The following is a 27,160-nucleotide window of genomic DNA, read 5'->3' as shown; positions in this document are numbered from 1 at the left end:
ATTTAGATCTGGCTGGAGTTTGGAGAATTCTTTTTTTTTTTTTGAGACGATGTTTTGCTCTTGTTGCCCAGGCTGGAGTGCAGTGGTGCGATCTTGGCTTACTGCAACCTCCTCCTCCTAGATTCAAGCAATTCTCCTGCCTCAACCTCCCGAGTAGCTGGGATTACAAGCATGTACCACCACACCTGGCTAATTTTTGTAATTTTAGTAGAGATGGGGTTTCACCACTTGGGCCAGGCTGGTCTCAAACTCCTGACCTAAGGTGATCCGCCAGGCTGGGCCTCCCCAAGTGCTGGGATTACAGGTGTGAGCCACCACGCCCAGCCAAGTTTGGAGGTTCTCTATGAAGAGGTCCCACCTCCCCAAGCTCCTGCACAGGCCCCAGGTTGTCCTAGCTGAGCAGCCAGCTATATATGTGTTCCTGCTTTCATTCGCTCTCAGCTTCCTAAAACTTTGTTCTCAGGGCCGAAACTCCAAGGTGTATTTTTGAAACGTTTGCTTTAGAGTGTTGACTTGGTTATGTGGCTAAAACCAAACCTACTTTTTCCAGTCTCTCTTAGAATGAGACTTTACAATTTCAGACTTTGCATGTGACTCATTTTCTATGAAGAACAGATGGGAGGTTTATTTTGCAGAAAGAGAATCAGAAACCAGTGAAACCTTACATGATTTCACATTAGTACAGAAACCAAATCCATTGAAAACATTGAGAGCTGTTCCTGGTTATGAATTTACTGGTGGCGATGAGAAATTTCCAGGGTTTTCTGTGACAAGACTATCAACAACTCCTGGTTCACTCTGTGCCCCTACCCTCCACAGTCTGCTCCAAATCTTTCTCCATTTAATCTATTTATTTTTATTTATTGGGCAAGCAATATTGTAACCATGACTGAAATTTTTTAAATTACAAGAAAACTTACCCTGAGTCCAGCTTCAGTAACAGATCGTATGTTTTCATTTTCCATGTCCCCTTCCAGGCTCTGTTCCTACACTACAGAATCTTTACATTATTATAATCATGGTATCGTTACAAGTTTACATTTGACATTTTTCACGTAATATTGTATTACAAGACTATTTCCATATTGCTCTGTATCGTTAATGATTATGATGTTTCGTGAAGTCATTTGACTCTCATTTATTTGACCATCCTTATATTTTGGTGGTTTGTGTTCATTTCCCTTAAAAAGGCCATGATGAAATAAACCCCATCCAGAACCTCTCCTGCTCTTCTCAAAGCCTGCCTGCTCTCTCTCCTGTCAGCCTCCGATTCACTCAGCCCCGTCATGTTTCATGGAGACCATGGTTCTCCAGTTACTCTGGCTGTGGTCAATTACGATTGCCAAATGACTCTTTCTGCCCTGGGCTTCCGTAATCATGAGGATTCTGCCAAGTCCAGACCACCTCTCCCAGCCTTTGCTCATCCCTGTAGCTGCTTTCTGTCCTCCAAGTCCTGTGCCAAAGGCAGACCCAGATTATTTCACATTATCTTGATTACCACATTTTATTATAATATTTACAATCATTTAGATCAGAGGTCCTGAAACCCTGGGCTATGGACCAGTATTGGGCCACAGCCTGTTAGGAACTGGGGTGCACAGCAGGAAGAGAGTGGCAGGCCAGTGAGCATTACCTCCTGAGCTCCACCTCCTGCCACATCAGCAGCGGCATTAGATTCTCATAGGAGCACGAACCCTATTGTGAACTGCGCATGTGAGGGATCTAGGTTGTGTTCCTTATGAGAATCTAATGTCTGATGATTTGAGATGGAACAGTTTCATCCTTGAACCATCCCTACTCCCCCACCACCCCATCTGTGGAAAAACTGTCTTTCATGGAACTGGTTCCTGGTGCCAAAAAGGTTGAGGACCACTGATTTAGACCTGATTTAGCGTTCTTTACTGCAAGCAAATAGACACTAATGTAAGCAATAGGGAATTTACAGGACCGAGTCCAGGAAGCAGGTGGGAAGTGAGGCATATGAGAGAGCAATAGCACAGGAATGGTCTCAGCATAAACAGCGTGTTCAGAAGAGTTGCTGGAGCCAAGGACCCCAAACCATGCAGTTCACTGGTCATTTTGCTGGAGATTCAAATTCCAGGGAAGAAGTGTCCATTGACCCACATTGCCTACCTTGGCTTTAGCTGGTAGGGCCCAGCATACATTCCCACCACATTTAATCCAATGTGGAGAGATGACCAAAGACCCAGGGAAAGGGGAATGCTGCCCCATGAAGACACCTTCCCATGGATGTGTATTTATGCAAATATCCCTGTCTAACATCAACCAACACTTCCATAGAGCTCACCCCAAAATGTGGTCAGTTAGGGCATCCAGCTCCACATGCAAAGTCTTTGGGGATATTCCAGTTTCCCTCTAACACTATTACAGTCTCCTGTACAGTCCAAGTTGAGTTAAATGGTAAGGGGACTACACTGCTTCTCTAACATCTCTGGATGTCATTTCTTTCTTTTTCTTTTCTTTTCTTTCTTTCTTTTTTTTTTTTTTTTTTTTTGAGATGGAGCCTCTCGCTGTCACCCAGGCTGGAGTACAGTGGTGCAATCTCAGCTCACAGCAGCCTTCGCCTCCCGGGTTCAAGCGATTCTACTGCCTCACCCTCCTGAGTAGCTGGGATTACAGATGCCCGTTACCATGCCCAGCTAATTTTTATATTTTTAGTAGAGATGGGATTTCATCATGTTGGCTAGGCTGGTCACAAACTCCTGACCTCAAATGATCCACTCTCCTCAGCCTCCCAAATTGCTGGGATTACAGGTAAGAGCCACCATGCCCGGCCTTGGATGCCATTTCTTTTTCCTGCTGCCTGGCTCATGCCCCATCATAGTATCAAGCAGTAATTTTTACATGAGGAGGGGAATATCAGGTTTGGGGGATTTTATCCAAAATACATGGCCCCCTTGACTGTAGCCTCACCCCATGCAGGGCAGGTCATAATCTCTGGGGGAAGGGTCATGGCATGGTATGTGTGCTTTGAACAAGCTCTTCTAATTCTGTTATGTTACCCTGACACCTACCTCCCTACCGTGACACCCACCCCTATCCTTTAAAACCTCCAGTGAAGCAGAGAGAGCACTTTGATTCTAGGGTCGGGTCTGTGTCTTACACATTATAAAACTTTCGAATGGTGATGTGCAGTCGCCCAATGAAGGACAAAAAGGAGATTTCCTCTGCCCCTGCTGGGGGGCTGGGGGCGTGTTAGATGCCTTACTTAGCTATTTCATTTCACCTACCAAGCAACACTAGCAGATTTGCATTATTTTATCTCACACACATTTTCAAAGCTCACATCATCCATTAGACCACGTGGACACTCTGAACCTCAGGGACTGCATCTGCAAAATGGAAATATACTTCCTTGAAATGAATCTTGTGAGTACCAGACAGAGGGTTTGTGTTAAAGCAGTTAGGGCAGGTAAGGGGTATTTTTGCTTATCCACTGGGCTGCTTCTGTCTGTAATCCTCCAGTGTATCTCTTCCCTTCCCTCAGTGGCAGACCTTACCTCTTTCATAGAAGGCTAAAGCCATTCAACGTGAACTTCATCCTCTGCCCCTTTCCTTACATCAGCATGTTGTTTTCCATAATGGAAGATCTCTTTTGTTTATTTTCTTTTTGTGATCATTTAAATAACTTTACCCTAGATGTTCTTGGGACCTACCTACCAGTCTATGGGTGATATAGTTTGGCTGTGTCCCCACCCAATCTGATCTCGAATTGTAGGTCCCACAATTCCCATGTGTTGTGGGAGGGACCTGGTGGGAGGCAACCGAATAATGGGGGCAGGTCTTTCATGTGCTATTCTCCTGATAGTGAGTAAGTCTCATGAGATCTGATGGTTTTATAAAGGGGAGTTTCCCTGCACAATTTACCTCTCTTGTCTGCTGCCATGTGAGACATGCCTCTCACCTTCTGACATGATTGTGGAACTGAGTCCAATAAACCTCTTTCTTTGGTAAATTGCCCAGTCTTGGGTATGTCTTTATCAGCAGCACGAAAAGGGACTAAAACTATGGGTATAAAGTCATTTAAACGCAATCACTCCAATTGTCGTGACCTTCTGTTCACATGTACACAGTGCAGAATCTTAGCCTTCCCCAAGGTCATTCTAAGCATTGCTGGAAATCACAGGAGGTATTCTGGGTGCTCATGAACTGTTATGAGTTTTTTGAACTCCAGAAATAAACTCTAAGCCTCAGTTTTTCATCTGTAACAGGAGAACGATGATAGCTTCTTTAGGTGGATGTTTTGAGGATTAATTAGATAATATGTATAAAGTAATTGGCGTTTGATTGGCCTGAATTCTGTTACGAAATAAGTGGTTGTTATTGCTGTCATTGTTAAACACCTGCTAATAGGCCTTGCCAGCTGCTCCAAGGTGTGAATGTGATCCCCAGGGCAACTGGCTAGTATAGGAAGTTGGTGGAGGTGGGTGATGAGGGCACACTGCATTCTGCCTTATCATTCCTGCTGCCTTGTTTGATGCGAAAAGATTTTCTAGTTGGGCTCTGTTAGTTGTCAGTGTCAGAAAACTACTCATATTAGATTGAATCATAGAAAAGTATTAATTATATGAAATTGCATTTCTGTAGATCAAAAATGGTCAAATATCAGTGATTTCTTATGTTTCAACTGAATGCTTAAAGAGTGATATCAACAAATACGTTTATTCTCTTACACTATCCTATTTCTTGTTTTGTTTTATTCATTAATATAGTGAAAAAATATATGGAGAGCTGTCCATTTTAACAGATATAAATCTACCTCATCCTACCAGATAAATCACATTCCATTGTTTGGGTAGATTAGATTTCGTTTTACCCAAGCTCCTATTTATGAACATTTAGATTGCTTCCTTTTTTTTAATTGTTGTTCTTATAAAATATGATGCAATGTAAGTCTTTATGTATACATAGAACTTTATACAGTATTTTTTAGTATATCCGTAAGATAAACTACTAAAAGTAGAGCTGCTGGTGGAAGAGAACGTGCATTGGAAATTGTGATAGGTATTGCAAAGTTCTCTCCCAAGAAGTTGCCCAAATTTAGATTCTAATCAGCAGTGAACATTCTTGCCATATCAGTATTGTCAAACTTTATGTGCCAATCTAATGGGTTTAAAATGAAATTTTGGTGCTTTACTTTGCATTATTTTCACTATATGTGACATTGCACAATTTTCCTATGTCATTTATTTCCCTGTTGTATATAGTCAGCTTGAGCTGCTGTAACAAAACACCATAGATTGGGTGCTTAAGCAACAGGAATTTATTTCTCATAGTTCTGGAGGCTGGAAAGTCCAAGATCAAGGTGTTGAGCGATTTGGTTCCCTGGCGAAGGTTCTCTTCCTGGCTTGCAGAGGGCTGCCTTCTCCCTGTGTTCTCACACGGTGGGTTGGGGAGTGCGGCTAAGAGAGGAGACGGAGAAAACTGGTTACTTTTCCTCACTCTGGTCTCTCTTCCTTTCCTTATAAGAACATGAATCCTATCATGGGGGTCTCACCCTTATTACCTCATCTAAACCTAGTTACCTCCCAAAGGCCCCACCTCCAAATGCAATCATCCTGAGGGTTCGGGCTTCAGGATATGAATGGGGGTTCAGTCCATAACACCTGTGAACCACCTGTTCATACCTTTAGGTTATATTTCAAAACAGGCTTTTTTGCCCCAGTCTTCACATGGCAGTACATATTGAGGACGGGGCAGCACGCTGGAAGGTTATAAAGCTTTGAGGTTCAATTATTTTTGTCTCTTGCCATGATTTATTATGTGGTTTTGCTGTCTGTCACTCACAGAGGTCCTGCTAGTTCATCCTAATTTTAGGAATATTATGTCTCAAAACACTTGAAAGTTATCCCATCTTACATCTTGCCTTACAGAGAACTCCTTGACTGTCAGAACAGAAGAAGGGGAGAGGGTTATTAGGAGGATCAGGAACGAGTGGAGGGAGGATGGGAGGTTGAGGCAACTAGCAGGCTAACATCTTGAGCCGTCATCTCCTCATTTTTTCTTTGATTGGCTTTTTCTCCCTTTCTTTTTCTTTCTGTTTCCCCTCCTTCCTTCCTTCCTTTCTGTTTTTCTGTGGGTTTTTTGTTTGTTTGTTTTTGTTTGTTTCTGTGGGCATACTATAAAAATACAATTCTGGAGCATGCCGTTGCTTTCCCACCATGGGGACTCGTGTGGAATTTCAAGTCGTTCACCATAATTTGACTGTAGAGAATTCTTACGAACAGAATAGGACAGAATGTGGTTCATGTTTTCCTTCCCCAGGGACCCTGCCCAGTTTGGCAATAGGAAACTAAATTAAGGGTGGGATTAGTTCTAGGAATTGGATTTTGAGTATAGCTCCATGTCTAATGCAACTGTTATAGGCAGTGTCTTAGTTATCTGTGTGAATGAGAGATCAGGAGGTGGTGGATATGTGAAATCCCCAAATGGGCCAGAAACATATTTCTGCATTTGTTCATTTATCCCAGTTATCCTTCCACTAGAACAACGATCGAAGTGGTTTTATTTCTACTTATTTTAACCTTCTGTTTTCTACCAACAACATAGACAGGGAGGCCGCATGCTGCAGGGGGGAAAATGAATACTAGACCAGGGGTCAGGAGACATCAGTTTTAGTCCCGTCTGTGCCCTGCACTAGTCTGAGACCGAAGACAAGTCATAAAGTCTCTTACGGTCTCAGTTTCTTCCCCGTTAAGAGGAGACACATAACGTCAACCTCTCCGGGTGGCTGGGAGAGCTGAGGGGCCCTGGAAAGTATAACTGGCACTAGGGCTGCCTGTGCTGCAGAGCCGGGCCATTTGCACATGTGCCATCTGCGCAGCATGGGACACAGAGGAGGAGTGCAGCCCATGCTGTTCCATTTTCCTTTCTTGTTCTCCAGGTATGAGCACATTCCCGTAATGAATCACCACAAACTGGATTGCTTAAAACAACAGACATTTACTCTCTTGAAATTCTGAAGACCAGCAGTTCAAAATCAGTGTCACTAGGGGCCACGCTCCTTCCAAAGTTACTAGGGGAAGAATCCTTCCTTGCCTCTTCCAGCTTCTGGTGGCTCCAGGCATTCCTTGGCTTGTGGCTGCACCACTCCAGTCTCTGCTTCAGGGGTCACACTGCTTTTGTGTCTGTGTCTTCTCTTCCATGTCTTATAAGGACACTTGTCATTGGATTTAGGGCCCACCTGGCTTACTTAGGATGACCTCTTCTTGAGGTGAGCTATGGTGTCTGGCACCGAGTAGGTGCCTGAACAATTACAGTTATGACTGTGACTCCCATTTCCTCCTTTGAGGTCTTTTCAGTTCTCCTCACCCTCAACCGGCAGGTTAACCAGTCCATTCCAAGAGCCTCCCACAACCTTGTACTAGCTGCATACAGCTCATCTGCTGCGGGATCCAAGCCACTTGTGTGGACCTGTGGTGCATTTCTCCTTGTCTTCTGGGCCTGGCTCAGTGCTGGCATGCAGCTGGTGCTCAGAGCATGTCTGCATAATGAACAAACCACCGTGTGCTTGCTCTTGGCATGGAGACTGGCATAGTAGATCTGTGAAATGACCAGTCTAAATGAGGTGTAGATCACTGTTTGGATAGAGCTTTTGAACCTTCTGCCATTTTTAACTTCTTCTGAGTCACTATGGCAGCAGAGACATTAGTATGATTACTAATAAAACAAATATTTGTTGAGTGCCAAGCTCTCTGCTATGCACACGGATGTCCTAACTTAAATCTCCTTACAGCTTATGAGGTAGGTACTGGTACTATTCGTCTTTAAAGCACAGTGAGCCTCAGAGAGATTCAGAAACTTCCCGGTCACACTGGTAGGAAATGGTGGCAAGGGTGTGACCTTGGGCAGCCTGGTTCTAAAGCCGTCGCCTCTCAACCACTGTGAACTGTTCCTTGCCTTTCCGGCTGGGAGACACAGGGCATGCCTTCTTTGCAATTTATGGGAAGTCCAATCCCTCTGGCGGGAATCCAGGAGACCTGAATTGGAGGCAAGGGGGACTCCAGAAACCGCATAAGAGGTGAGGGCACCATGCACTTGGCGCTCTCCAAGGCCATGACACCCAAAGCCAGGAGCACATGATGGCTTTTGCGGGCCCTACGCACTTTTGCCTTCGCGGGACCCTCTTTCCTCCAAAAAGCGACTCTAAGCCTGGCTGGATTGTGTTAATACTCATCTTTGAAATAGACCCTGTGCCTACTTATGGCTGATGGATAAGTCGGCCCTGCTCAAAGCCTTTCCGGTGAAGCGAGGATTGGCTTTCTGGTCCCCTAACCCGCCTCTGTCTCCGCAGGTCCCACAGCGGATGGCTGCAGAGGGCGCCCCCGGGGACGGTGGCGGCAGCGGCGCCCCGGGAGTGTGGGGCTCCTGGGGCCCCTGGTCCGCCTGCTCGCGGAGCTGCAGCGGCGGCGTGATGGAGCAGAAGCGGCCCTGCCTGCCCCTCTCCTACCGGGTGCGCAGCGGCCCGCGGCCCAGTACCCCCGCGCGCACCTTCGTGGACCACGTGGTGTCGGCCGTGCGCACGTCGGTGCCACTGCATCGGAGCCGGGACGAGCAGCCAGCCCTGGCCGGCTCGGATGCTAGCCGCCAGGGCCCAGCCATGCTGCGGGGCAGCCGGCACCCACAGCCCCACAGCCGCGAAGTCACCACGGACAGAAGGTACATGCCTGCCCCTGCCTATGTGCCTCCCACCTCCTACCCCGCCCTGTCGCTGTCTTTGTCCCTGCCCCTGCCCCTGCCCCGGAAGCTGCTCTGCACCACAGACTTCACAAGATTTTGCAGCCTTGTAAAGCGTTGAGGCCACTCCCACCTCACTCTGTGGTTCTGAATAATCTTCAAAGCAGGCTAATTGTGAGAATGCTCTGAGGAAGAATTTTAGGGAGGCCTCCTAGAGTGGTGAAAGAGGGAGAGGAGTGTTGTCTGGTGCCAGGAAGGAGAGGTCCTCAGGCTGTGTGGATTAGAGCTGAAAACACAAGACAAGAAGACGTCCGTCTAACCCAAGAGCTGATATGAGTTGCCAATCCTGGGATAAATTGAATGTTTGGAGTCTCAGAATACTCGAAAACTGTAGGCTTCCAGATTCTGTGAACTTTTCTAGGAAGTTTCTCCAAAGTTTTTTGAGTCAACACACTGGTCTGTGGATATGTCTAATTAAGGACCTAAACTGTGTTTCGGAGTCAATAAAATGTAAACTCTAGAAATGGCATAGTGTCATCAAAATAGCGGTACAGCTCTAAGAAGCATGAATGTGTCAAACTAGGCAGTGCCCTGGGAAAGGTAGGAATATAGGCGCTGAGAAGAGCCTGTTAGTGAGTGAAGCAGTAGATATTAACAGATCACTCTGCATTCATCCGACAGTGTTTGCTTGGTATCTTAGTGCACAGGTCCCTGATAGATCCTGGGAGAATAGTAATGCAAAAACAGTAACAAAAAACAAATAAACATGGACAAGAACACAAAATGTAAGATGTGCTCTCTGTTATTAAGAAATGTATAATTCATTTGTCAGGCCGTGTTAATCCCAGCAGGCAGGGCCTGAGCTTATCAGGTGGGCTGCCTCGCCCTTCTTGCCCATATGTAGTTCAGCATCAGTCTCCACGGCCAGCCTTTTCCAGTATGACCACTTGCTGCATGAGAGTCCATCTTAGCCCAGTGATGTAAGCTGTCACTGCCAGCCGCCTGCAGGTGGAAAGGAGATGCAACCCATCCACCCTCCCCAGCCACATGCTCTTGACCTTGTGCAGTAGAGATTTGGAGAGAGAGAGAGGACCATTTTAGGAAGAAGGGTATTTTAGCTGAATTCTGAAGGGAGCCACGTTTGAGTAGATAGAAGAGAAGAGCGAAGAACAGTGAACTCCAAGATCTAGCCTGGAGGGGGAAGGAGAGAGGCAGCCCCGAAAGGATGCTTCCTTCTCTCTCTCTCTCTGCATGGAAACCTGAGCACCCTCCAGTACCAACTCTGTGGCTGAGGGTCTGCTCCTAAAGCTGAAGGCTTGATGAACGTTGTCTCTTTCGATCCCAGTCACAAACCTATAATAGCATAGCTCCATAGTCCCTTAGGTTTTTTTTGTTTGAGACAGTCTTACTCTGTCGCCCAGGCTGGAGTGCAATGGCGCCATCTGGGCTCACTGCAACATCTGACTCCCAGGTTCAAACTGTTCTCATGCTTCAGCCTCCCGAGTAGCTGGGATTACGGATGTGCACCACCATACCTGGAAACTTTTGTATTTTTAGTAGAGAGGGGTTTTGCAATGTTGGCCAGGCTGGTCTTGAATTGCTGACCTCAAGTGATCTTCCCACCTCGGCCTGCCAAAGTGCTGGGATTACAGGCATGAGCCACTGTGCCCGGCCCATAGTTCCGCATCTAAAATGCTTATGGCCAATGTGTTTTGGAATTCAGAACTGTCCAGATTTTAGAAAGGTAATTCAGGCATTTCACATGTTAATGGCATTTCTTCTGTAGTATGGGGCGGCATCCCATAATCAAACACATTATTATTTCTGCAGTGAAACATATGGATGTTCTCACCAAGCAGGATAAAACCAAAACACCATAAATGGCCTGATATCAGTTAAGGTCAGGTTTGTTGGCCAATGAGTTTTGTCACCAAGCTGACAAAAATCTGAAAAGAAAAGAAACGACAAAAACTTAGTTTTCAAAACTCTTAATTTTAGAATTGCAAATTTATAATAGCTAAGGTTTATTAAATGTCCATACAAGTACTTTTCTTTTTTTTTGGTTGGGGGGACGGGATATAGTCTGGCTCTGGTGCCCAGGTTAGAGTGCAGTGGCACGATCTTGGTTCACTGCAACCTCTACCTCCTAGGTTCGAATGATTCCTCTGCCTCAGCCTCCCTAGTAGCTGGGACTGCAGGCATGCACCACCATGCCTAGCTAATTTTTGTATTTTTAGTAGAGATGGGGTTTCACCTCGTTGGCCAGGCTGGTCTCGAACTCCTGGCCTCGAGTGATCTGCCTGCCTTGGCCTCCTGAAGTGCTGGGATTACAGGGATGAGTCACCATGCCTGGCCTCCCAAGGCACTATTCTTAGCACTTTACACTCTTTGGATGGAGCTTTTGATGACCCTTTAAGAGTGTTGCTAATAGCATCTTCATTTTAGAGGTGAGGAAATGGAGTCAGGCTTGAAACCCAGGCAGTATGGCTCTAAGGACCTGATGAAGCCGATGTTACACTTGAGGAATTGGAGGACCTAGAGTCAGTGGACAAGCTGAGATTTGAAGGTGGTGTCGCTGACCCCCAGATTCCTGCAGTACTCATCCTCCTGTGGGCTCCAGCTGAAGGGATGGAGGGCTAGACTTGGGTGGGACCTGAGTGGGAAAGGGGCTTCTCAAAAGCCTCTGTGGTTGAGGATCTAGAAGAGCTGCCTGAGGGCCAGATTCTTGTTGGCCACAGGCCTGTGCTGCAGGAATTCTGCCTGTTCATTTTGGCAGCAGGAAATTCTTTTCTTCAAATGTATTGGCAGGGGCTAGTTACTGTTTACTATGAAGTTCCTGTGAGTTTTTATCATGCTCTTGTCATTTGACAGTTTCTGATGAAATAATCCAAATATTAGCCTGGGAGGCCTGTGCTGCCTACAAATGTCATGCTCTTCCCAGCTGATGAAAATCACATTTGCTTATATTTATCAGTCATTAGGTACTTGCATAGTATATTTAACCCCAAGGAGAAATGTCAGCATGTTTTCAGGATGGCTCTCTGCTCCGTTCCCTGTTTCAGGTTTAAGGTTTGAGGCAAAGGCTGTAGGAGTTTAGATGTTTAAGAAATTGCTAGGTTGCTCTGCTAGGCAACAGGAAACTTAATTGGAGTCCGATAACAAAGGAAACTATTCAACCTTCCACCAGATGTTTATTAAACATCTACTATGTTGTAAGGCCCTGGGACATACACAAAGGTGAATAAAAGCCAGGTTGTGGGACCTCATGGCTCTTACTGACAGCCTAGAACAGTTGTTTTCAAAATTGCTATATATATATATATATATATATATATATATATTTTAAGCAGAAGAATCCTTTCTGCTAAATCAATCTTAGATAGAGGCTCAGCTTGTATAATGACACATGTAAAATCTGAGTTGCTCTGGTTGAACCCTCAGGTATTGCTATAGAAACCAGGGGTCAAGATCCAATGCAACAGTGGTTTTCAATCTTGACGGACCGTTAGAATTTTTTGCCCATCTTTTAGAAGCTCTGACACCCATGTCACACTCCAAACCATCAGAGTCTCTAGCGGCCACCCTCAGATGTTGGTATGATTCCAACCCAGCCAAGTTTGGGAAGCACTGGTCTGGATGAAGCTCTTTGGAGACTCAAGTTTCCATGGGAAAGATTTTGGGAATCAAATATTGTCTAGCAGGATTTTCCAAGCTTGGTGAGCGTGTATCAGAATCACTTGCCATGGAGTGGGTGGCTTGTTAAAAAGAGAGCTGCCAAGTCCCCACCATCTCCCATGCCTAATGGGGATTCTGAATTGTAGGTCAGTTATATGTCATACGTATCTTCATTTTAAATGATTCTGATATACCGTGGAGTTGGAGAACCACTACTCTAAAGGATTGGAAAAGATGCACATGTAAATGCCTTCAATAGAAGGCAGGCTGGTGAAATAGTCATGATGGCGGCTCCCATGTCGGAGCGTGTCTTATGTGCAGGCATTCTTTCAAATGCATGACGACATTTACAGTTCACACCACCCTGTGAGGCAGAAACTATTATTCACATTTTACAAACAATGAAACCGAGGCTTGGAGGAATGAAGTGACTTGCTCAAGATTACCACTTGAGAAGAAACAGCACTAGAATTCAAACAGAGGTCGGCCAGAGTCTGGCACTAAGGTTCTTTTCACTGAAATGGGTTTTCTGAAAATGAAGCAGCTGTTCATTTTCTGAACACACCAGCCAGTGTGTTCAGAAAAGCTGCTTGGAGGTTGGGCTATCCGAGCCGTGTCTTGACAGATGGATGGGATTTAATAGTGAAGGCTTAAAATGAGCTGCATCTCTTCCTTGTGGTGTTCAGCTCCTTTAACTAGGGGAATCTGAAGGGATAGAGACAGGACTCTGGGCAGCACAGACTGGGTGCAGCCAAGATCCTAGGGTCTGCGCTTCCTGCTCTCTGCCCTTTCTTAATGTGGCTTGCTCAGAAAAGTCTTCCACAAAGGGTGGCGTTCCCTGTGATTTAGTCAGGGCAATGGCAGCCTGGTAGCGGGTTCAGGGTAATCTTCTTTGCATCTAATCCTAGACATCACATGAGTTCAAAAAAAATTAGAAGTCACAGTCTTTGTTCTTGGGGGCCTTTCACTTTGGTGGTAGATGAGGGCAAAGCCACAAAACAGTGCCCATCTTGGGAGACAGCAGAGATGTGACCAGAGTTCAGGAAGAAGGAATCCCTGTGGGATGGAACAGTTAGGAAGACTGCACAGAGCAGGTAAGATTTGAAGCTGCCCTTGATGAATAAATCGAATTTACTTAGCTAGAATATATCCAGAAACTTCTTGAGTTCACTTGCTTCCATATCAGGCCTTTGACTCATTAAAACAAGCACACACATAGTATAAATCCTACTCTAAAAAGCCTCAAAAATAATGTCAATCTTCATTGGAGCTCTTCCAAGGATTCAGAGCTTAGGAAAGTTAAACTTCTCTGAGCCTCAGGGAACTTCATCTTTCAAATGAGAGCAATAATACTACCTATCATGTGGGGTTGTTGAGTAATTCAATGAAATAATACATTCATATTGCCTGTCCCATGGTGGCTGCTCATTAAATACACTCATATTGTCTGGCCCCTAATGGACACTCATAGTGGTCGCTGTAACTCCCATTATGGGTCTAAAGGCTGATATTAGATAGTGTGTTAGAGAGCGTTTCAGTTAGAACTCAAGTGCAGCTGAAGGGATCAGGTGAACTGGGGCCACTCAGAAAGACAGGGAGCCAGGAACTGAGCTCCCATTCAGAGGAGCAGGACTGTGGGTAGCACAGGATGGGTGCAGCCAAGACCCTAGGATCTGTGCTACCTGCTCCCTGCCCTTTCTTAATGTGGCTTGTTCAGAAAAATCCTCCACAAAGGGTGGCATTCCCCTGTAAGTTAGTTAGGGCAATGGCAGCCTGGGGAGGTTCCAGGCTCGGGGGTTCAGCCTTCTGGTCTTGGCCAACAGATTCCATAATGGCACTCAACCAAGTCTTCTTTCACTCCAGGCCCAAGGCTGTGTCCCTGTGATGGCTAAAGGGGAAGGGGCGAGTAGGGAATGGGGGTGTTTAGGTGAGTCTTACAAAGCATGCCGCAGTGTAGCAGCTCACACCTGTGAAACTGAAGATACTCCTTGGTAGGAGAGGCTTCCCCCTCAGTTTCTGGAAATGGATACCTGTAGACTACAGGGTGCTGGAAGGAGCCCCTGTTACTATAGGACCCCATTCACCTTTTTGTCCTCCAATTATTTTATTGTGTTAAAATACACGTAACATAAAATTGACCATCTTAACCATTTTTAAGCATGTAGTTCAGTGACATTGAGCATATTTACGTTGTTATGCTTCTATCACCAGCATCCAGTCACAGAACTGTTTTTATCTTTCAAAACTGAAACTGTACCCATGAAACAATCACTTTACATTTCTTCCTTCCCCCACCCCAGCCCTTAGCCAACCACCATTCTACTTTTTCCCTCTATGATTTAACTACTCTTAAGCATCTCATGTAAGTGGAATGATACAGTATTTGTTTTTTGGAGTTTTTTTTTTTTTGGTGACTGGCTTATTTCACTCAACATAATGTCCTCAAGGTTTATTCCATATTGTAGCATATGTCAGAATCTGCTTTTTTAGGGCTGAATAATATTCCATTGCATGTATATACCACATTTTGCTTATCCTTTCATCTATCAGTGGACATTTGGGTTGCTTCCACACTTTAGGAATTGTGAAGAACACTGCTATGAACATGAGTATTTTCAGTTGTTTTGGGTGGAAATTGGGAAGTGGAATTGCTGGATCATAGGATAATCATATTTTTCGTGTTTTGAAGAATCGCCATAGTGTTTTCCATAGCAGCTGCACTATTTTGCCTTCCCACAACAGCGCACGAGGATTCCAGCCTCACCAACACTTGTTATTTTCTCTCTGTGTGTGTGTGTGTGTGTGTGTGTGTGTGTGTGTGTGTGTTATAGTGGCCATCCTCATGGGTGTGGGGTGGCATCTTATTGTAGTTTGGTTTGCATTTCCCTAAGGATTAGTGATGTTGAACTTTTTGTGTATGTGTTTAATGGCCATTTATGTATTTTCTTTAGAAAAATGTCTGTTCAAGCTCTTTGAAGACCTTCCCTTTTATAACACTGAAAGCAAGGTGGATTTCTTCCCATTCCCAAAATGTCTAGCAAAAATGGCATCCAGAAAGACTCCCTGCGGCCCAGGACCCAAGTACACAACCTTACAGAAATGCATTGCCAATGTCTGTTGGTCAGTTCCACTCAGCTTCCACAAAGACAGGGTATGCGAGCAGTACCCACTCTTATTTGAGGACTTCAGGTGATTTTTTTCACCACTCTGGTTGCCAAAGAGCCTGTTATCAGGCAGGCTTTCCTTCCCACTGGACTTCCTTACATTCGCCTACATTAGCCAGCTTTTCCGGTCATTCATTACATTCATTAACCAGCTGGAATCTGGGGAATGGGATATTTGATGGCTTTAATTCATATTTTCAAATCTGGATTTGAACTAGGCAGTGCCAGGTTGACAACTTTCTTCTCCTGGAGAGAGTTGTGGGTGGCTGGGATATGAAAGTCTCAACCATGAAAATCATGACCCTGTTCCACTGCGGGGAGCGTATCAATATCCTTCAGGTGTTTGGGGATAGAAAGAGGTTGAGGAGGGTGGGCTTCCTAGAACTTCCCAGAGCAGTTTCCTATAGAAATTTTCCTGTAGAGCTGATTTCCTGTTGGGAAGGAGACTGGTAAGATGAGGGAAACTCTTGCCCAGGCTAGCAGACCACATCCCAAGAGCAGTTTGTGGCCAGCTCTCACGACTGGGGCTTTGAAATATAGTGCTTTACTAGAATCTGGAAGAACAGGAGATACACACCCTGCAAACCACAGATAGTTACTAGTGCAACTTCTGGAACTGACAGGTTTGATGCTCTGTCTGTCTCTGCCACTTGCTGGCTGTGTATCCTGCTGATGTTACTTACATTTTCCCTAGTCGGGAAACACCTACTTTGCTGAGTTGCTGTGAATTGGATAACTCAGACCACATGCTTAGCACAGTATCTCCTAAGTGCTCAGTAAAGGCGTCTCAATGCCTTCCACACGCCAGACGGTTGTTTGGCAGTTGTTAGACGTGCAGAACTTTTATTTATTTATATTTATTTATTTTATTGCATTTTAGGTTTTGGGGTACATGTGAAGAACATGCAAGATTGTTGCATAGGAACACACGTGGCAGTGTGATTTGCTGCCTTCTTCCCCATCACTTCCACACCCCAGTGTGTAGTGCTCCCTCTCCCTGTGTCCATGTGTTCTCATTGTTCAACACCCGCCTATGAGTGAGAACATGCAGTGTTTGATCTTCTGCTCTTCTGTCAGTTTGCTGAGAATGATGGTTTCCAGGTTCATCCATGTCCCTACAAAGGATACAAACTCATCGTTTTTGATGGCTGCATAATATTCCATGGTGTATATGTGCCACATTTTCCCTATCCAGTCTATCATCGATGGGCATTTGGGTTGGTTCCAGGTCTTTGCTATTGTAAACAGTGCTGCAATGAACATTTGTGTGCATATGTCCTTATAGTAGAACAATTTATAATCCTTTGGATATATGTCCAGTAATGGGATTACTGGGTCAAATGGAATTTCTATTTCTAAGACCTGCAGCATTTTATATTGTCTTCATTGCAACCTGTGTGACAGATGTGTAGCATCCTCATTTATGGATGACAGACTCAAGGGTCAGGGAGTAAATATCTCCTTCAAGGTCACGCAGAAGGCAAGCAAGAGGGCACACGCCTGTGTGGCATCCTGCTCCTTTTAGACTTACTTTTCTAGAAAGGCTTTTTCCAAGTGAAAGGGAACACTCGTTAATTTAGCTAAGTTTGATAAACTAACACCTCTTTGAGATGGAAAATGAAATATTTCTCCAGTATTTATCCCAAAGCTTTTAGTGTCGTATAGCAACACTGAAACTGGCTCCACTGTGGACTCCAAAAGCCCAGAGGAAACACTGCTAGCTGTTGCTTGAAGCTGGCCCTGCAAAGTCTTCTCATAGTTATTTGCTGTTAAGGCTGCGTCCAGATCTCAGGGCTTAATTAATAGAGATTACTTGGACATTGCCCTTTTTTTTTTGAGACAGAGTTTTGCTCTTGTTGCCCAGGCTGGAGTGCAATGGTGCCATCTTGGGTCACTGCAAACTCCACCTCCCGGGTTTAAGTGATTCTCCTCTTAGCCTCCTGAGTAGCTGGGATTACGGGTGCATGCCATCATGCCCGGCTAATTTTGTATTTTTAGTAGAGACAGGGTTTCTCCATGTTGGTCAGGCTGGTCTCAAACTCTGAACCTCAGGTGATCCACCCATCTCGGCCTCCCAAAGCCCTGGGATTATAGGCATGAGCCACCGTGCCCAGCCAGACATTGCCTTTTTTAAAGTTTTGTTTTCATTTTAATTCAGCCAGTATTCTTTGTGTATTTGCTTTGGGCCAGGCACTGTGCTAGACACAGGAGGGATAGACAGGTGAAAGAGGCATGGTTTTGGTTTTCCATGACCTCCGACCTCCGTGTCTGATGAGGAAACAGCTCAGGTGTGAACACCTAAGGGAATGTGGTGAGTGCTCTACCTGGACGATGACCTGAAGGCTATAGGAGCAGAGCAGTGGGACTGATTCTTGGGGAATCAAGGTCACTTCATGGTGGAGGGTACTTTCTCGAATGATCAGTTTGCATTTTTTAGGTAGAAAAGTTGGGAAAGAGCTGGGAAAGCCTCGGCGCTGCTGGGGAATGCTGTGGTTTGCCGACACAAAGCGGAGAAATGCTCCTTATCCTTGAGGGGCTCATGCTGGTGGGGTGGCGTAGGAAGACAAGCAGATATGTACAAGAGCAAGTGCCCGGGGAGGAGAGGGGTAGAGAGCGCAGGACTAGGGGAGCCAGGGAAGGCCTCGGGTGAATAATTGAGCTGCGCTTTGCAAAGGAAAGATTTTAGCAGAGCCCAAGAGTGAGGAGGGCCTTCCCACAAAGAGCAAATTGTCAGGGTGGAGACCTGGAGGCGTGAGTGAGCATGTCATGTTCATAAATGGTCTGGTGAGGCTGGAGCACAGGCTGTAAATGAGGGAGTGTCCAGGCAAGACTGGGGAAGTCCACAGGCTCCTTTCCAGAGAGGAACTTTAAAGCAGTCCTCAGGGGACTGAACGAGAAATTCTTAGAGTAAGATAGCCCCTATAAACACTGACGGCCAACATTTTTTCCATGAGATGATGCATACAGCGTAAAGCCCATCTAAATTTCTCTTTAATGCCCTGTGCTTTTCAACATGATTGGCTATGCCATCTACCACCCTGTCTCTGTTAGTCCAAGAAGCCAGGGTTAATTGTCTGGGGGCTAAGGCTTGACCCTGCCGTTTTGTAAGAGGTATATTCGTTTCCCGTTGATGCTGGAAAACTCACTACACAGTTGCTTAAAACAACACCAGTTTATTCGCTCACAGTTCTGGAAGTCAGAAGTCTGAAGTCAAGGTGCTAGCAGGACAGCACTCCTTCTGGGGGCTTCGAGGGGAAATCATGCCCGTCCCTTCTCCAGCTTCTAGAGGCTGCCTACATGCCTTGGCTCATGGCCTCTCCCCCATCACTCTGACCTCCTGCTTCTGTAATCTCATCTCTTTCTCTGACGGTTATCCTCCTACCTCCCGCTTATAAGGAGGACCCTTGTGATTACACTGGGCCCACCCAGGTAATCCAGGATAATCCCCCATCTCAAAATCCTTAATTTAATAATCATCACAAAGTCCCGTTACCATATAAGGTAACATTCACAGGTTCTGGGGGTTAGGATGTAGACATCTTTGGAAGCGAGGGGGAACATTATCAGCCTACCTCAAGAGTTCTTGCATTTTGGTGTCTTATGACTACTGAAGCAATAGGACAACTTCTGTACCCGGAGGACCACCTGCCACTTTTCCCATCCACATTGGTTGTTGTTGATGGGAAATGTACTGATCCTATTTCCAGAAAAACAAAGAAGAGGAAAAACCATGTGTCCCCACCCTACCCTTAAGCATTCTTCTTTAGAAATGCCTATGAAGGACAGTGACAATAACAAAGTTAAGAATAGCAAATGCCCAAGGCAGCCAGTGTAGAATAAAGAGCTTTGTATCCCAAGTTCAGAGTTCAGTCCCCAGCTTTTATGAATGCTTTGATCCTGGAAAAGTCACCTTATTTCTCTGGGCCTGAGTTTCTACATTCATAAAATAAAGAGGTTCTTATTCTAGCCATTAAGGGGTCTTGCTTTTTATTGATGCATCGTTGAGGCCAATTGCTGTTTTAAATGTTCCTGTCATCTTTTCTGCCATCCAGAGTAATGGGAAGAGAAGGTGACTGGGAAACACAGCCCTCAAACACCTTTCTTATCTTTTTTTTTTTCTTTTTTGAGACAAAGTCTCTCTTTGTTGCCCAGGCAGGAGTGCAGTGGCACAATCTTGGTTCACTCCCGGGTTCAAGTGATTCTCCTGCCTCGGCCTCCTGAGTAGCTGGGACTACAGACATACGCCACCACCCCCAGCACATTTTTGTTTTTAGTAGAGATGAAGTTTCACCATGTTGGCCAGGCTGGTCTCGAACTCCTGACCTCAAGTGATCCGTCTGCCTGGCCTCCCAGAGTGCTGGGATTACAGGCATGAGCTACCATGCCTGGCCTCAAATACCTTTTCAAACATGCTTCTGAAATGCGATGGTTTTTCTTCTCTGTAGATGCACTGACATTGTAACTCTTCAAATCCCTCTCTGCACACTTCTGTCTCATGAGTTTTTCTTTAAAGTGTTGTTCACACGTCTGTCCTCCTTTTGCTAATCTCTTCTTGGACAGCTGTCTTCATGGAAGGGATCACTATCTCTTGCCTTGTAGAAATCCCTGGACTGGGACTCATTAGACCCCACTTCCTGCCTCAGCTCCATCTGCTAACTGGGTCACCTATGGGAATCACTTAATGTAATCTATAAAATATGAATAATTGTATGTCCTCTGCCTACCACACAAGGCCTGTTGTGAGGCTCAAACGAGGCAACAGCTGTAAAAGTACTTCGAAAAACATAAGACACCATTCAAAAACAACATGGCTTGATTATTTTATTACCATTGACTAGATAATTTTTGGGGAGACTTGTGTCCCTTTCTGTAACTTGTTGTCTGTGTGTCCATGTTCATGTGTGTGCAGGAGTGCATGTGTGTGCATGAGCATATGCGTGTGCTTGCGTGTGTTTGCATGTGCACACATGGGTGTATGTGTGTTTGTTTGAAAGGTTCATTCATTTTGAAACAGGACAGCCTGGATCAGGCCTGGATCCCAAGTTTTACCCACCCATTCCCACCTCCCCTGGAAACTGTCCCCGGCTGCAGGTAGGAATCATTTGTTTTTTCAGCTCCTCCTTTCCTGTGCTTTGTTGGAGGCTACTTGCATCTCATCAGTAATAACTTTGGAGCAATATGTTTTTTCTGTCCTGGGGGACCCTAGAGCTCACTGGCCCTCTTCATGATGCTGGTTAGGAAAGTTTGCTGTTAATTAAACTTCCTTCACAAAGCCACATGCCGATTTCCTGACCCTCAGTTGATACCCAAGGAGTCTTGTTACCTACAGCGGGGCAGAAACCACATAGCAAGAAGGGAAATCTTTGGCCTCATCTGTGTTTCTCCTTGGAAAACCTCCCTGGCCATCCTGGGTAGTTAGCAGAGAAAGCAGATACAAGTGTTTGAAATGCATATTCCTTGTTTTTGGGATGTTCGTTTTCCTACTTCAAGGGGATTTTTGTTTTTTTTAACCTTCCGAAGCAGGAATTTCACTTAGTCCCTGAATTGTGTGACAAGAAGTTACCTGTTGATGCTAAGCAGATAAACGGTGTTCTAATATGCTTTGATTTCTAAATTAGAAACCTTAGCCCTTTTTGGTAACAGAGTTTGTAGCAGAGATAGGCCTGCTGGTATGTACATTTCTGCCTGTAGGTTAGGAAGGATTGGAGCCAGATTTTAAGCTTGAGTTACTCTGATCTCAGACCAGGCTCCAAAGAGCCCTTGTTCATTTTTTGTGGTATTTCATTAAGTGTCAGAAGTATTTCATTAGTTATCAGAACAAAGATCACATTTGCCATAAGAATGCTGCATTGAACTTTCTCCAAGTCATTCATAACTCTGGTTCCAGAAGAAAGATGCGAAGGGCTATGGAAAAAGCCTGACTACAATATGTGTGTCCCAGAAGGGGGATCTCTGTTCTGCGTCTGGAATCCAGCGCACACCTGGTGTTAGCCTGTGATGCCTTCATATGAGGATGGGAGGAAGGAATTTCCTGCCTGTGGGGGTTACTGTCATTTCCTTCAGTCATCCCACCTGCAGAAGCCTGCACATGTTGTTAATTCAGTCAGAGTAATCACAGCCATTTTCGCAGGGCCTACTATGTGCCACATCACTGACATGTACTGTTTGAACCTCAGCCATCCCCAGTTTACAGAGGACACCGAGCTAGGGTAAATAATCCCCCAGCATCCTGCTCCAGGAAGGGACAGAATGGGATTTGAGTGCAGGGTTCCGTGACCCTAACATTCTTGCTCTTCTCACTGCCACCCTGAGCCCACAATGTGGATACAGGAAATTTATGTGTGGTTTAGGGGACAGCTGCTGCGGTTGACCTGTATCACACATGGCCTCCCTGTTGGTTCTCAGGATAAAGTGCTCACATCCCTTAAGGGCTTTTTGGGTATTCACTTGCTTGTCAATCCATAAGCCCTTTTCTGGATGTGTAGTTCTTTTGTCTCATCTCTATTAATAAATAACAAGAGCAATGACAACTGATGTTTATCGATGGTTTCCTCTGTGTAGGTTGAATAGTTCCCTGCTCCCTCCCACTCAGTCCTCAAGGATAGCAGGTCCTACTCCTGGAGCCTGTAAATGCTAACTTATTTGGGAAAAGGGTCTTTGCAGATGTGATTAAGTATCTTGAGATGGGGAGAGTATCCTGGATTATTCAGGTGAGTTCTATGTGCAATTATAAATGTCCTTATAAGAGACAAGCAGAGGGAGATATACTATGTAGGCACACAATGGGGAAGGTGATGTGAAGATAGAATAGAGACAGATTTGAAGATACAGCTCTTGAAGACTGGAGTGATGTAGCCACAGCCAAGGCATGCTGGCAGCTCCCAGAAGCTGGAAGAGGCCAGGAAACAGATCCTCCCCTAGAGCCTCTGAAAGGAGCATGTCCCTGCTGCCACCTTGATTTCAGCCTAGTGATGCTGATTTCGAACTTCTGGCCTCCAGAGCTGTGAAAGAATGGATTTCTGTTGTTTTAAATCACCAAGTTTGTGGTACCTGGTAACAGCAGCTACAGAAACGAATGTACTGTAGGAGACTCTGAGCTAAACTTCATAGGACCCTTACGCATAAACTCTCCTTAGGGTCTCTTGTCTAACATGAGAAGAATTCTGTGCTTACAGCAACAATGTGATGAGCCCTGAGGCTCAGAGCCAGTAGGCTGCAGAGCAGGGATTTAAACCAGAGAACCTGGCTTTAAGGCCTATCTTGTAATACTGAGTTATTTTCCCTTCTTGCTCCCCTCTATTCTCATCCTTATGCCCCAGGTCAGGCCTTGCCCCAGAGCCTGCCTTTCCCCATTTCTGGTTTAGCTTCCAAGCACACAATATATTTTATATTCCCTCCTGAATCTTTTTTCATGCAGAATTATTTGGTCCTCCTGTGGGCCACATGGATCCAGCAGCAATGAGTTAAGATTTCCCTTTTCCTCAGTGATTGGACCACAGTTCATTGTGGGCAAGTGCTGAGAACTTTTCTTTTGTCGATTTGGGGGGAAACAATAATTCTTCCTGTTTTCCAGTAAGTCCTCATTTCAAATAGTCCATCCCTGTAATCCTCTACGAATGGGAATTTGGTATTTAAAACTGTACTGTATTGCAATTGTTAAGCTCTTTAGAGAGGCTTGACCTTACTCATTCAGTCGCATTTGTTAGTATCTGTTCACACAGACTTACTAGCTTGGACAGGTTGTTCAATGTCTTTTAGACTCAGTTTCCTTATCTATAAAGTAAAGTAATGGCCTACTTTGCTGTTTGCAGAGATGATTAAATGGGATTACAGCTAGTGCTTGACTTACGACCACGATTGGTTTCGACAAACCGGTCGTAACATGATTTGGTCGTAAGTTGAGTAGGCTACATGCACGCAGAGATGGTAGTGCTGCCGGAAGCTGGTCCGCACTGTCATACGCCCAGCTGGGCAACATTTGTGCTGCCAGACGCGGAGCAGTCATGGCTAGCGATTGTGGTCCTAAAGTCGAATGGTCGTAAGTTGCATAGGTCATAAGTCGATCAATACCTGTACACACACAAAGCTTTTAGCAGGTGTTTGATACAGCATAGTCATCTACATACAGAATATATTATTTAAATACAGTTGTTCCTTTGTGTCCAGTCAGGATTGATATTAATTCCAGGACTCCCTGCAGATACCAAAATCTGAGGATGTACAAATCCCTTTTATAAAATGATATAGTATTTGCATATAACCTACACACAACCTCCAATACTTTAAATCATCCCTAAATTATATATATATATATATATCTAATACAATATAAATACTACGTAAATAGTTGTACTGCATTGTTTAGAGAATAATGACAAGAGAAAGGTCTATGCATGTTCAATATAAATGCAACCATCCATTTTTTTTCACAATATTTTTGATCCATAGTTGGTTGAATCCATTGATGCAGAACCTATAAATATATATGGAAGGCTGACTGTACACTCTGCGAAATATTTTTAGGGATGGATAAACTCTAGAACAGATCTCTCCTGGCTTTAATTAACTGAAGGTGACAGACTTATACCTAAATAACTTCCTCTAATGCAAGGAAGAAGGTTATGCATCTTCTTATCATGATTGATCATTATTCTTGAGATACTTTATACTTATAATAAAGACAGAAATGAAGTGATATAGAGTAAGTGGGTATGTAGGGAAGTGATATCGAAATTCAGAATGGGGAGAAACATCCAGAATATGAGAGAAATACCATTGCTTCCTTCATGGACCTTTCGCATAAAAGATGCTCAAGAAATGTAGTTGTGTTATAATCATTATTGCTGTTGTATTAATGTATTCAGCAGAATTTACTGCTGAAAATAGTTCTTCAGGTTCCTTCAATCTGCTAGGGGTCAGCCTCGAGGGCAGAGGGCCCTGTTTGACAGTCCCTGGGAGAGAGGGTATAGGAGCTCTCATTTGCTTAACACCTGTTCTGGCCAGGCACGGGGCCCCACAGGTAAACTCATTTGGTCTCCTCTAACCCCATAGTCCTGGAGGGCCACTCAGCTTCAGATTACAACCCATAACAACGGACTTGACTCCTAAGAGGGCTCCTTTTAGTTACGCTGGAGAAATGAATGCATTTACTGTTCTTTCATGCGAAGCCGTCTCCGCACTCCTCAGTTCCATGTTTGGCTACCTCCCCTGCAATAGCTCTCACATATCACATTGGAGGCTCTGTGACTTTAACCTTCAGGGCAGCGCAGCCGTCGCTGTACCTACCATTTATGGAGCATCCACTGAGAGCCAAGCCCTGTGCTAGACACTTTCCCTGAATCACTGAGTTTAATCTGTACAACAGCCAGGGGAGGTGGGCATTGTTACCTCCATTTTGCTGCTGGAGACAGGATGTGGAATGACCTGCCCACAATGATACAGGTGACAAGTGGCTGATCTGGCCTGTCTGATGGAAAACCGGGGCTCTTTCTACCATCCTATGTAATCTGTCTCTGTTGGTTTCCTGCTCTCATCACCTTCAGAGATGTCTTGCCTAGCACAAAATAGGGTAAGAAAGTCATCTTTGCTATGAGCTATCAAATATTCTCTCAGCCTTAGCGGAAAGCATCTCTTTCTTAAACTTCCACTGGTTCATTTTTTGCCTTTGTACGAATCCAAAAAGATGCCTCTTCCCCTGGTCAGATTCATCTCCTTGCTGGGAGGACACACTGGATTTCAATTCCCAGGTGTCCTTGTGCAGTGAGTAACCTGCTCAACTGTAGGTGGCATCCTTGCAGCCTCTCCACCACTGATTTCTAAAATTGGTTTCCTTGAATACCCACTCACTTGTCCTTATTCCACTCCTCTGGGCCCACACTGAATATGGCACCTGAAGGTCAGTCCTGTAAACCCAGATTAGTCTGATGCAGAGCAGCACTAGTATTCACAGTACTCACTGTGGTTGACTTGTTCTTAGGGACACCTGGCTGATTTTCAAATACAATCCTAGAAGAAGAGAAGCTGCCTGATGGCAATATCTAGGGGTGTGGGTCTAAGTCATCTCTTGGGGTCATTTCCCCCAGAGCACCTGAGTCTTTTATTCTTAAGTTTGCTGCTCTGTTTTATTTTGGCTGCTGGCATTGGGGGATAGCCCCATGGAACTCATGTTCTGGGAGGCTGATGGATGGGTTGCTGAGGATAGGGTTTTCTAGAGGCTTGGCTTCCTGGTGCAAAAAAGGGCCTTTAACCTCTGAGTTGCTCCAAAATCACCTTTCTGCTTCCTCTGCCTAGGTGGCTTGCCTCCTGACTCCTGGAAGAGCTCCTGAATTCATCTGTGAAAATACCTCTTTCTTTTCACTTTATTAGAACACATCTGTCATTTCTCCCTGTGGCTGTTCCCCGCACCCATAAGCCTGTGGGATCCTTCTTTCCTAATGGCTCAGAGCAAACCTGTCAGCATCAGCTCTGGTCTCTAAACTCAGATCTTCAGCACATCCTGGGGAGCTGCAGCAGCAGATCTGGTCAAACCTGCAGGTAACATATGTGACACTGTCTGCCACACAGTAGGCGACCAGGGAAGCTTTTGTTTTCATCATCTTAATTTTTATTTCCCTAAGTGGTCAGAGTTTTGCCTCTTATCTTCTGTAGACACCAGATAATTTATTCCCCAGAACAGCCCTGGCAGGAATTTCAGTCTTAGAACTTCTAAGAAGACATCTGCACTCAACCTAAACCATTTGCTCACAGCCTCTTTGAACTTAGCACATGGTATCCTTTCTCCCTTTGGCAGGTGATCCTAATGGAACAGGGAGAGTTTTAGGAAAACAGGGCTCTCTTTCCAGCTCGAGGCTGCACACTCCCTTCTGCCCAGCTTGCCTTGGCTCAAATGGCTCCTTGGTGAACACACAAATTTCTGGTCCTCAGCTGCTGCTCCCTCCCATTTTTCCTCATTTTAATTTGGGCTCTCTGGTCACTCTAGGTAGCCACTGGCTACTGATCTAATTTTCCTAGCTCCCTTTAATTCCCACCCAGGTGTGTGGGGCTTCCTTGACTTCCTGCGTATGGGAACTCCTAGCCTTTTTGTCTCTATGAATTAATCAGAAGCAGTAGCCTTTATTGACCCATTGGTTAGACATGCTGAGCAACTGGGCTCTGGGCCCACCCATATGTCATTCAGCATCCATTCCCAGGGTGCCTCTGTGTCAGACTGGGAGCTAGTCTCAGGGATCATCCACACACCAATAAGAAACAGAGAGCCTAGCCCTGGAGAAATGAAACTTACCAATACAGTGTTAATGTGGCAAAGGGGTGCACAGACTGCCCCCCAGAATACTAACAGTGGGGAAAGCACATGGGGTGGCCAATGCTTATGGTGGACACAGAAGTACAGAAATAGGTAGGGTGGAGTTCCAGGAGGGAGTCTTGTAGCATAAGAGCCCCATGTGTTTGGGAAATGGTGAGTCATTGTGATGGTTGGGAAGGGCAGGATACAGGGGAAGGGAGATGAAGACTAGAGCTGAATCTGGGAAGACAGACTGAAACCAGATGACGAAGGGTGGAATGTGACATCAAGCCAAATGTGCCTTAAAACTGTCTAGGCTTGAACTTTCTTTTCTTTTTTTTCT

General features: G+C 45.1%; 1 protein-coding gene across 1 annotated transcript in view; it reads left to right on the top strand.

Annotated features, from left to right (window-relative positions):
* The window catches only part of THSD4 (thrombospondin type 1 domain containing 4), a 660,091-nt gene that overhangs the window by 88,409 nt on the left and 544,522 nt on the right, over positions 1–27,160 (top strand). Inside the window, exon 4 of the mRNA XM_017548142.2 lies at positions 8,315–8,679. Within this exon, the coding sequence (XP_017403631.1) occupies positions 8,315–8,679 (365 nt within the window). The remainder of the gene's footprint in view (positions 1–8,314; positions 8,680–27,160) is intronic.

This window comes from Cebus imitator, unplaced genomic scaffold, assembly GCF_001604975.1.
Source record: "Cebus imitator isolate Cc_AM_T3 unplaced genomic scaffold, Cebus_imitator-1.0 Scaffold203, whole genome shotgun sequence".
Lineage (NCBI taxonomy): Eukaryota > Metazoa > Chordata > Mammalia > Primates > Cebidae > Cebus > Cebus imitator.
Note: the sequence above shows the minus strand (reverse complement) of the source record. Positions and strands in the feature narration are given on the sequence as shown.